The sequence below is a fragment of the Arachis ipaensis genome, chromosome B07 (assembly GCF_000816755.2).
Source record: "Arachis ipaensis cultivar K30076 chromosome B07, Araip1.1, whole genome shotgun sequence".
NCBI lineage: Eukaryota > Viridiplantae > Streptophyta > Magnoliopsida > Fabales > Fabaceae > Arachis > Arachis ipaensis.
In genome coordinates this window covers 28898291-28910805 of record NC_029791.2, presented here as the reverse complement: position 1 = coordinate 28910805, position 12515 = coordinate 28898291, and the positions used below count along the sequence as shown (strand labels likewise).

At 37.5% G+C, this 12515-nt stretch overlaps 1 protein-coding gene across 1 annotated transcript in view; it reads right to left on the bottom strand.

The window, feature by feature from the left end:
• Nucleotides 1-8994, bottom strand: part of LOC107606946 — a 14711-nt gene extending 5717 nt beyond the window's left edge. Inside the window, exons 1-2 of the mRNA XM_016308943.2 lie at nt 8892-8994; nt 8598-8684 (exon numbers count right to left, since the gene is read on the bottom strand). Of these exons, the coding sequence (XP_016164429.2) occupies nt 8598-8684; nt 8892-8994 (190 nt within the window). The remainder of the gene's footprint in view (nt 1-8597; nt 8685-8891) is intronic.

Genomic DNA, 12515 nt, shown 5'->3' with positions numbered 1-12515 from the left:
TGCTACGTGTTATGGCACGCTTGTGTTTGCCCCTGATCTTAGAAACGTTGCATGGGGACGAACCTGCAAGGGAAACATGGTGTTAGACATGGAGGGAGAAACTAAGATGGTGTTGTCGGACAGGAAAAAAAAGATTATGAACAACGCCAAGTAAATAGCAGGAGTGATCACACCAACTAAGAGAGATCAGCGGTAATTCACGCATGTGGGGGGAATACCCTTGATAAACCACTATTTTATGGTTTATCTTGTGCTAATTTGAGTGGTTTTCATCAACTCTTTACTCACTTATTCATATAAATTGCATGGTTTTATATTTTCCTTCCTAATTTTGTTCTATAATTGGAAACTTGCTTCCCAAGCCTTTAAATTACCAAAAATTAATTCCCTCTTATCCCCATTCGATGCCTTGATATGTGTGTTAAGTGATTTCAGAGTTTATAGGGTAGGAATGGCTTAGAGGATGGAAAGGAAGCATGCAAAAGTGGAAGGAATACAAGAATCTGAAGGAACTGCTAAAGCTGTCCAGCCTGACATCTTCGTACTAAATTGACCATAACTTGAGCTACAGAGGTCCAAATGACGCGGTTCTAGTTGCGTTGGAAAGCTAACATCCGGGACTTCGAAATGATATATAATTTACCATAGCTGCCTTGAAGCCAGGCGACGCGCACGCGTGGATCACGCGGACACGTGACCTGGCAAAAACCCAATCCACGCTAACGCGTGGACGACGCTTCCGCGTGACTTTGCAGCGACCTGTACGTACCAGAAATCGCTGGGGGCGATTTCTGAGCTGTTTTTGACCCAGTTTTTGGCTCAGAACACACAGATTAGAGGCTATAAAGTGGGGAATCCATCCATTCATACAACAAAAAAAGACACAACAACATAGACAACTTTCATATTCACAAGTTTTAGGTTTTAGATGTAGTTTTAGAGAGAGAGAGAGAGAGAGGCTCTCTCCTCTCTCTTAGGATTTAGGATTAGGATTCCTTCGTTTTCTTCAATCCAGGTTCAATATTCCTTTAATTTTATGTTCTCTTCTACTTTTAGATACTCTAATACTTTTATTTGTTAATTACTTATGTTGCCAAATTGGCTTATGAACCCTTCATGTTAGGATTTTCTTAATTAATAATTTGAGATATTTCAGATTTATGATTGTTTTACTCTATTTATAATGCGTTCAATTTAATTTAGATTTTTATTCCTTTTTTGCTTTGGTTAAGTAATTGGTAACACTTGAGTTATCGGACTCAGCAGTTGATTGAAAATTGGGAATTGCTGATTGATTTGGATCGCTCTAAACCTAGTATTTCCATAGGAGTTGACTAGGACTTGAGGATCAAATTGATTGGTCCACTTGAATTTCCTTTATTTAGTAAGGGTTAACTAAGTGGGAGCAAAATCCAATTCTCACCACACCTGATAAGGATAACTAGGATATGATTTCCAGTTCTTATACCTTGCAAGAGATTTTTATAATTATTAATTTATTTTTCTTATCATTTAAATTACTTGTTCCTTATTTTAAAAACCCAAAAATACACCTTTTTTCCATAACCAATAATAAATCATACTTCCCTGCAATTCCTTGAGAAGCGACCCGAGGTTTCAATACTTCGGTTTATTATTTTTATTGGATTTGCTTAAGTGACAACCAAAAATTTTGTACAAAAGGATTCTCTGTTGGTTTAGAAACTATACTTACAACGCGATTATTTTTATAAAAATTCTTTACTGGCAGAATCCAATCGTCAAAAAATGGCGCCGTTGCCGGGGAATTGCAAACGTGTGCCTTATTATTGGTTATTGTAAATATTTGCTTTTTGCTTGTTTATTTATTTTTATTTTTGTTTTTATTTTTTGCTTTTTCGTAAATTAAGAGGTTATTAGTTTTTATTTAGTTATTAAAATTTTCGAAAATAATGTTCCTTGTTCTTTCTTGATTTCAAGTTGTTCTTCGTGTTCATCTTGACCTTCAAGTTGTTTTTGGTTGTTTTCTTCGTTTTGATCTAAAAATTTTAAGTTTGGTGTCATTTTATTGTTTTTCTCTTTCCTCATTAAATTAAAAAATATCTTTTCTCTTTATTTTAATTGATTTTTTCGAAAATTACAAAAAAAAAATTCAGATTTTTATTTTAAAATTTTTATCTTATCTTATCTTAGTTTTAAATTTCAAAATTCAAATCTTTTTCAAAAATTATATCTTTTTCAAAATCTTATCTTATCTTATTTCAAAATCAAATTTCAAATTTCAATATTTAAATTCCGAAATTCAAAATTCAAATTCCAAAAATTTAAATTTTAAATTTTAAAAATCAAACCTTTTCAAAATTTAAACCTTTTTCAAATCTTTATCTTATATTGTTGTCAGTGTTTCTGGTTTTAGGAGTTTATTTTCATTAATTTTTTTATTAGTTTTTATTTTTATTTTCTTTTGCTACTATGAATTCTCACACCTCTGGTTTCAAGTTTGGTTCTAATGTTGTTGGAAGGAATGGAAGCTATAACAGGAACATGCATCAAGGTCGAAACAATCAAAGATGGAAGGAGCCACGAGGATCTGATCAACCCTTTCGGCAACAACACCTTCCAAGATACCATGGACAACGACCATCCTACAATGCATGCCCAGACATTAGATATGGTGGACCCCTCCGTGACAACCAACATCCACCAAATTACTATGGTCAGGAGCCATTCCAAGGTGCATACCAAGATGATAGATATGGTGGACCCCCTTGTTGTTACCAACAAGCCTCATCATATGCTTATGAACCACCTCCCCAACACACCTTTGAACCACCATACTCATAAGCCCCTTTACACCATTCACCTCCATATGACCCTAACCCATATCCACCCCAACCTTCACTGGATGACAACACCCTTGGTGTTATTCACCAAGGGCAAACAGAGCTTCATACCACACTTACCTCTATCACTAGTCTCACCTCTACTCTTCAAGCACTTATATCCCGTATGGACCAATCCTCTACCTCGAATACTCAGCCCTCAAGCTCTGGTGCACCACCACCCTTGAGAAAAATTGTCATGAAGTGGAAGACATCAAGGAGGAGTTTGATTTTGTACTAGAACAACTGGAGGAAGCCGTAATTATTGAAGAGGAAGAAGCGGTTGAAGACTTAGAAAATGCTAAACGTCCATGGGAAAGTCAAGTCCTAGAGCCTCCTTCCAAGATGTTTGAAATTGATGTTGAGGAGGGTGTACAACCTCCAAGACATATCATGGTTGAAGACTTTGAAGGGGATGATCAAGAGATGGATTCAATCATTAATGAATTCTTATCTACATTTGAATCCTCTCCCATTGGACTAGATATGGAGATCAAAGAAGAAGAAGCACAACCTCCCATACCCTTGGTGAACAATGAAGAAGAGATTGAATTGGAAGAAAGCTACCAAGAGGAAGAGGTTGAAATTGAAGAAGCTTGCAAAGAGGTGGAAGTTGTCAAGGAAGAGCTCAAGGGAATGGAGCTGGAAATCACCTTGCCAAAATTGTTGGAGACCTCTCCCCCAAAGCCATCACCATCCATCCCTTCATTCAAGTGGGTAAATCTTTCATCTTTAAGCTTAATTAGCTCACTTGAATATGCTTTACTTGAGACGGATGAGCAACTTAGAGCTCTTTGTGGCTATAAGAGTAAGAGGGAGATGGTTAGTGGTAAGAGTTGTCATGCAAGGTTCAATATGGTTGCATGTTCCAAATTGAAGTATAAGGGTTAGTATAAAGCTCAACTGAATGGGTCTAGGAAGTTGTTTGGCTGCTATAGTGAGAATTCCGACTGTTCACCACCCAAGTGGAAAAATGATGATCAACAAGAAGACGGGTGCAAAAGCAAGGTTTGGGACCCCGGAATTCATTCTGGCAATCAACACTCTTGGGGCCTTGTCACTTGCGTTGACTTGCTTGAAGGCTTTATACTCCTAGTTTGGGATCTCAGAGGCAATTGGAATCACAAATATTGGTGGAGATTCCTGGATGAGTTCAAGCACAAGCCACCATAACAAGGGACTCACCAAATGTCCAACTTAAGGACTTTAACTAAAAGTGCTAGGTGGGAGACAACCCACCATGGTATATTCTTTCCTTTTTGTTCTTAGTTTTATTTTATTTTCACTCGTGTTCATTCATAATTTCTGTATACTCATCTGTATTATGCATTTTGCATTCTGCATACTGCATAAAAAAAATTCGCACGCGACGCGCAAGCGTCGCTGACGCATCCGCGTCATGTGTGCCTTGGACACGAGAAGAAAAGAAGCAGAGAGTCACGTGAAAGTGTGGCTGGAGGCGTGCCTTAGGCACCAACGCGTTCACGCAAACACGTCCTTGACGCGTTCACGTTGTTTGCGAAACCAGCCCTCCCACGCGTCCGCGTCACCCACGCGAATGCGTGACCCTGCAAAATCAACGTAAAGAGGTGTATGGCAGAGAGTTATGATGGAGTTAGGCTGGAAAGGTGCTAGAAGCACAAGCCCTATCACGCGAATGCGTGCCCCACGCGTCCGCGTCATTTTCAAAATATGGCCATTCACGCGATCGCGTCACCCACGCGAATGCGTCACCCTAAATTTTGGCAAATGCATTCAAAACAGAAAGTTGCGCGCATGCACGGCTTCTCTCGCGCCACTAGCACGAATCATGTCACGCGACCGCGTGACCCACGCGTCCGCATCACTTGAAAAATATCGCACATCACGCGACCGCGTGCCCCATGCGCCCGCGTCGCATGCAACGCACAATTTATCCAGATCAGCGCCATAATTCCTATCTTTTCTTCTCCAATCCTACAAATCTTTCTATTATCATTCTTTCTTCTTCTATCTTTTCTTATTCTTTCTTCTTCCTTTCTTACTTTCTTCTTCTTCATCTCTTTACCTTCTCATCACTCTTCACTTTCATTCTATTTTATTTAATTTATTTGAATACTTTCATTCATTGCATTTTAATTTTGTGGATATTTTTATTTTCTTTTCTAAGTCTATTATTTTTCCAATGGTGTTAAATTTTCTTATTCAACTGTTATGTCTTTTCTGGTATTATTTTGGTACTTAGTGACTTGTTTTACATTGATTGGGTGATTTTATTTATTTGTCAAATGACAATTTTTATGATACCTGTGCTCCTTTTGCATTGACATAAATTTATACTGCCTATTCCCCATTGCTGCAATTTTTGCACTACTGATATGCCGTTTGCTTCTACTGTCTTCTCACTTGCATGTTGTAGCTACCATGTAATTGAGACCCTCATTATTTGGAATTAACCCAACCATATTTTGTTTGTTCTCTTATCTTTATTTCTGTGTTACTTTTCTTCTTTTTCCTCTTCTTTCAGGATGTCCACTGAGGAAAGAAAACGGAAAACTTTTACATGGGGCAATAGACAAGTCCATCTGCACAATCTATGGAGAAAAGCATCAGTTGGAGCAACCCGTCCACTTGCATATCTTTAGCATGCACCGAGGACGGTGCAATCTTTAAGTGTGGGGAGGTCGATACCGATCTCCATGGGTTAGTTATTTCCTTCTCAACACCAATGTTTAAATTTTCTTTGTAATTCATTGTTGCATTTGCATGTTTGTTTGATTTTGTGCATATTCTACCACTGCTTGGTTGAAGTAATATTTTCTTTTTCAAGAAACTTTTTATAACATTTCACTAATTTGATTTAAAATTTTTGGATAAACTTGTTTGAAGAAATATTATACTGGAACATGGTTTAGAGCTCGAACATACAAAACCTGTGAGATTTTGAGCCTATTTGATTGGTTGTATTTTATCAACCAATATTTTATATTTGGTGTGTGTTATTCTCTCTAAAATTGTGATCTTTGTCTTGATTAATTATATATTTCCATGGTTTGATGTATGCATACACTTACATGATTGAGGCCTTTGTTTCACTGAGCTTACATACCCATATGGCCTTACCCTTTCATTATCCTTTGCAAACCAATGTTGAGGCTATTATACCCCTTTATTCTTTACTTTAGCACATCATTAACTCTAAGCGGAAAATAATAATGTCCTTAATTTGAATCCTTGGTTAGCTTAGACTAGTGAGAGTGCTCATGAATTAAGTGTGGGGAAATTAGGATTGAAAATAGTTGGTTTGAGAATTGGGTGTTGTATATTCTTGAGAAAATGTGAAAAAGAGTGTTGAGGACATGTTTATGCATTCAATACTTTAATCATATGCATTAAGAAAAACAAAAGAAAAGAAAAATAAAAAAATAGAAAAAGATAAAAAAGAGAGAAAAAGAAAAGAAAAAGAGCAAATAAGTAAAAAGGGGACAAAATGCCCCAAAGTAAGTGCTAAAGCAATGCATATGTACTGTACTTGAAATTAGGATGCATGAATATGTGGTAAACATGGTTAATGGATAGTTAGATGTGGTATTATGATTACATGGATTGTCTAAAGTTAGGTGAAAAGTTTAAGTTAATTAAGGATTCAGATTTTTGTCCACTTGACCAAATACAATCCTACCTTGACCCTAACCCCATTACAACCCTTAAAAGACCTCTTGATATGTGTATCTGTGCATTAAATTTTTGTTGATTGTTAGAAGAAAAGCAAGCCTTAGAAAGCAAGGTTAGTAGAGAATTGAGAGAGTCGAACCTTAAACACTTGAGTGATTAGAGTGTATACACTTCCGGTGAGGGTTTGATGCTCGATTCTTTGTTCCCGACTTTCATGAGCTATCTTCTTCTTGCAAGTCTATTTGTAATTCATTTTTATGATTTGAATTAGTGAAAGCCAGTTCATATTTATTCTTGGAGAATTTATTTACTTTTAACCAAGTAGGTAGAAACATCTTAGCATGTAGTTGTATTCATATAGATAGGTTGCATTTCATACATTCTACCATTCCTCTTCACTCTTATAGTTTCTCTTGAGCATAGTATGAGGACATGCTAATGTTTAAGTGTGGGGAGGTTGATAAACCACTATTTTATGGTTTATCTTGTGCTAATTTGAGTGGTTTTCATCAACTCTTTACACACTTATTCATATAAATTGCATGGTTTTATATTTTCCTTCCTAATTTTGTTCTATAATTGGAAACTTGCTTCCCAAGCCTTTAAATTACCAAAAATTAATTCCCTCTTATTACCATTCGATACCTTGATATGTGTGTTAAGTGATTTCAGAGTTTATAGGGTAGGAATGGCTTAGAGGATGGAAAGGAAGCATGCAAAAGTGGAAGGAATACAAGAATCTGAAGGAACTGCTAAAGCTGTCTAGCCTGACCTCTTCATACTAAATCAACCATAACTTCAGCTACAGAGGTCCAAATGACGCGGTTCCAGTTGCGTTAAAAAGCTAACATCCGGGGATCCGAACTGATATATAATTTGCCATAGCTGCCCCGATGCTAGGCGACGCGCACGCGTGGATCACGCGGATGCGTGACCTGGCAAAAACCCAATCCACGCTAACGCGTGGACGACGCTTCCGCGTGACTTTGCAGCGACCTGTACGTACCAGAAATTGCTGGGGGTGATTTTTGGGCTGTTTTTGACCCAGTTTTCGGCCCAGAACACACAGATTAGAGGCTATAAAGTGGGAAAATCCATCCATTCATACAACAAAAAAAAAGACACAACAACATAGACAACTTTCATATTCACAATTTTTAGGTTTTAGATGTAGTTTTAGAGAGAGAGAGAGAGGCTCTCTCCTCTCTCTTAGGATTTAGGATTAGGATTCCTTCATTTTCTTCAATCCAGGTTCAATATTCCTTTAATTTTATGTTCTCTTCTACTTTTAGATACTCTAATGCTTTTATTTGTTAATTACTTATGTTGCCAAATTGGCTTATGAACCCTTCATGATAGGATTTTCTTAATTAATAATTTGAGATATTTCAGATTTATGATTGTTTTAATCTATTTATAATGCCTTCAATTTAATTTAGATTTTTATTCCCTTTTTGCTTTGGTTAAGTAATTGGTAACACTTAAGTTATCGGACTCAGCAGTTGATTGAAAATTGGAAATTGCTGATTGATTTGGATCGCTCTAAAGCTAGTCTTTCCACAGGAGTTGACTAGGACTTGAGGATCAAATTGATTGGTCCACTTGACTTTCCTTTATTTAGTAAGGGTTAACTAAGTGGGAGCAAAATCTAATTCTCACCACACCTGATAAGAATAACTAGGATAGGATTTCCAGTTCTTATACCTTGCAAGAGATTTTTATAATTATTAATTTATTTTTCTTGTCATTTAAATTACTTGTTCCTTATTTTAAAAATCTAAAAATACACCTTTTTCCATAACCAATAATAAATCATACTTCCCTGCAATTCCTTGAAAAGAAGACCCGAGATTTCAATACTTCGGTTTATTATTTTTATTGGGTTTGCTTAAGTGACAACCAAAACTTTTGTACGAAAGGATTCTCTGTTGGTTTAGAAACTATACTTACAACGCGATTATTTTTATAAAAATTCTTTACTGGTAGAATCCAATCGTCAACCCTAACTTTTGATCAAAAGTCAATGAACCACAGAATGAATTTACAAAGAGAACCATGTTCAAATAATGAAGTAAAGGTAACCTTGCACTGCACCAACGGTGGCGGGTGAATGTTCCGGCACACCCATATTGTTCTGGGGCGGCTCATATATCTGTATGTTAGGATCAGCTGCAACAACATAAATCAAAGTTAAAAGTTAATAAGTCATAGATAAACAAATCAGGAGACTAACGACCTCAGATGTTTGCAAAACTGCCAACATAAGGTCACTTGTTTCATCGTATGAAAAGCATGGATCATGCACAAAAGAAAGATAGCATAGCAAAATGAGGGTGAACAGGGAGCGAATTTACCAACAGATAACCGATTACAAACCATTCTTGGGGCCGGATGTGCTCATCAACTCGTTAACTTGTCGCCTCTTATTGCTCAGCAAATTCATCCGTCGTTGCCGTGCGAACTTAGCATGGTGGTCCATGGAACCAGGCCAGCGGAAGGAAAGTGGAAACCTTTGGCAAAAATGCTAGACGTGGGGAAGAATTTTGAGACAGCTGTGCAAAATCATTTCAGATAATGCCAAAATTCAAGACAGCTTGGCACGCTAGGAACGACAACACGCAATGCTAAAAGTCAGCAAAGAATGGCAAGCTGGGGGAAGACTGAAAGCGCTGTCTCAGAAAAAGGTCAAACTTGGACAATAAAACCCAACTGTGGTCAGCAGTTTGGTTTAACTTTGACCATGAAGTAATAGAAACCACTTCACAAAGGGAATGGATCAACTCGCCATTTTGTGACTCCAAGAGATTGAAAATACGATGAGGCCAAGACATATTCGACCGATGACCTCGAAATGACAAAAAAAAAAAACAAAGGATGAAGCTGGCTCATAGGGACAAATTGTAATAGCAAAAAGATTGTTATTTGTAATATCAAAAGGAAGACTGGAACATGAATACAGGAGTTCGGGTAACCAAAAGTTTGGTTTGACTACTGTACCTTGAATTTTTTATGAAAAAAAGCTTGATGGTCCTACACAAAGGACATACCCAGCACAACATATTAAATTTACGCTGTTACACTCAGGTTAAATAATGTGCGCTCTATGCTTATAGAGCAAAGAGGAGTTGGCAAAGGTTATTGTGGATTGTGTGTATGAAGGACGTGAGGCTTATTGAAATTTAATCGTGTGAATAATCTGACAGTATGGTCGATTGGGTGTGCGTTTAACTGATATACATTCTTATGCATCAGCAAGGACAGGACATGTTATAGGTGAATCTGATACTTTTTGTCGTTGGCAACTCCGGGCATGTGGTTTTTGGGTTGGATATTCATTGCGTTTAACTGATATTCATTAGCTTTTGAAGGATAATTGAAGAAAACTATACAGTCAATCGTGCAGATCGTAATTACTCGTAAAGGAGGTAGTGCAAGAGATTCCTTTCCAACAGAGATTATATGCAACTAATGTGTAAGAAGCCTCGGGAAACACATTGTAAGCGACTGTTTGTTGATGCATCTACCATGATGCACAACACAGACATGTAAATGTGGGAGCGCGTGAGATGTAAATGAAATGGCTATTCGTTGGTGGTGTGATCATGAAACTCCAGAACATTAAACAATGTCAATAGTAATTAATCAATAATTAACAAAGAGAGAACATCAATGAGCCCCCTGCTTTATACAAATGTCCATTAGTCAGCTAACCGAACTGCTTCCCAGCATAAATAATTCAGGAAAAAATTAGCTGATCTTTTAATAGCAGATACAGTAACTAACAAACTACCCAGGGCACAGGAAAGCAAGGTGAATAAACAAAGCCCGTTGTGTAATTTGATATTTAACATCATACTTTCATTTGGTTGCATGGAATAACAGAACAAAAAAAGAAAAAAAAAACAGTGAGATGTTATCCACATCAGTTATATTTTGATTACCATATGTAGAAGTGACATAACACATAAAGGAGAATATAACCCCACATTGACGCATAAACTGACGATGGTATAAACTGACGATGGTATAAACGGACCATGGTACTAATATGCGGCACTTCAATCCAGACTACGCCAACAGCCCCATCAAGATTGACTAGTATATTTTAACATTTGACCGTTCAAAATCACTAAAAATGACAAACATGAGCCGTTACACCGTGAATCTGTAGTTGAGATAAACCTTGCTGATGTGTAAGTGGAAAAATAATTAACAGTTTCAACTGTAACATTAGAAAGACTAAGGAAGCATTATAGTAATCTGGTCAGGGTAACATAAGGCACATAGTAACTGGAACAGACTTAAAGCGGAAAGTCCATATCAATTGCATAAAACGAAAAATGCAAAGCTCTTTATTTAACGCCGATTAGTTCGGCTGGATTTATTTTTATAAGAGCTCTATCATGAACCAAGTGACGACAGGCTCAGATATCCTCATCTCCAGGATCATTGGCATTCTTTGGCATGCACTTCTCAAACGCAGGCAGTACACTCTTGGATGTAGTGCATGGAGCACGAGAGGAGCTGCTATCATCGGATCTAATACAGATCTGCTTCACAGGTGTATGTGTGACCATGAATCCAGAGTCCACGACGCAAATAGTTGCGGCCTTCGAGATCAGAGGGGTGATGGAACCGGCAACCCCACCGATGCCGCTAGTTCGAGCAATTCTTCAATGCGATCGGCCGGAGTTATGGCCACCTTCTACAACGCATCCTGAGGCACATGAGAGTCAAATTGGAAATCGCTAATCAACACAGAAGTTTCCAACAGTTGAATTAGAAATGCAAACAAAAATGCGTTCATCTATTAATCAAAGTAACGTACCAAATTAATATTGTTTTATGAAGCAAGTGACGTGATAATTTCCGAATCAGAACATATCCTAGACATGGTGATCACGCACGCCTGAAATGTATTCAGGCTATCATGCCTAGCAGTTAGCTTGAAAAGGAGTGTCTTCCCAATTTGTGCATTCAGCTCCCCTGGGAAATGATTCCTTCCATAACCCTTTTTGTGCAAAAAAGAACAGGTCAGTCTTCAAGAGAAGAGTTCACAAATTTTAAGGTAAAAAGAAAAAAAAAACTACAAATCAAGAACCTTAGCAAGCAGATCCTACGGATATCAGTGGCAAAGAAACCTAAGAACTTTGAGGCAGAATTCTCAAAGAGCACAAAGGTTGCTGTATCGGAGTCGCCCACAACCTGAACATGAATGCAAAACCTTCAGGCACAAGTAAATTCACAATGAAATAGAAGGTCATGTTTGGTGACGACACAAACGTGCTTAGCAGAATCAGTCATGATAACAGACTTGCAATGAATCCGTTCGTAAGTACGAAAGTCAATTGTAGCATCGCATCAATCAATAAAACACGGTGCAAGTTTTTAACTATAAGGAGAGAACAAAGGAAGAAAAATACCACGCACGAATGGTCACCAACCTTGCTACAAAAGTTGAGGCGTAAACGTCGCATTTGGCACAATAAAATTGGTCAGTGAGTGACTCCAGCCCCTGTGTGCATTGCCTGCAAGCCTTGTACCACCATGTATGATTTCTATCAATGTCGATAATAGTCCCACAAGTCACATAGGTCGATTTCTATAGGAAAGAATGGATACAAAAAAAAAAAAACAAATGGAGTTAGGAAATCGTTACAAAAATTGTTCAAATGACCATGTATCCCATGTAAAGAGGGAACGCATAGATTGAATTGTATCATGTAGGTATCTACCAACATCATATGAAAAAGGGTGTAGGGATACTGGTTTAAAATAGGAAGCACCGAATAAACACACCTCAACAATTTGCTTTATCTGATAGATTGATGCATACGGGGTAAGGCTGAGAAAATCTTTAGTAGGAGAATGCCTTACTACCCGGCCTATAACATCAACGTTGGTGCTATGCTTGCCACCAAGTCCAATCAGCCTTATTTGAAAAAAAAAAGATGTCATTAGATCACAACTAAGATTTAAATGCGTTAACTCGTTTGTTAA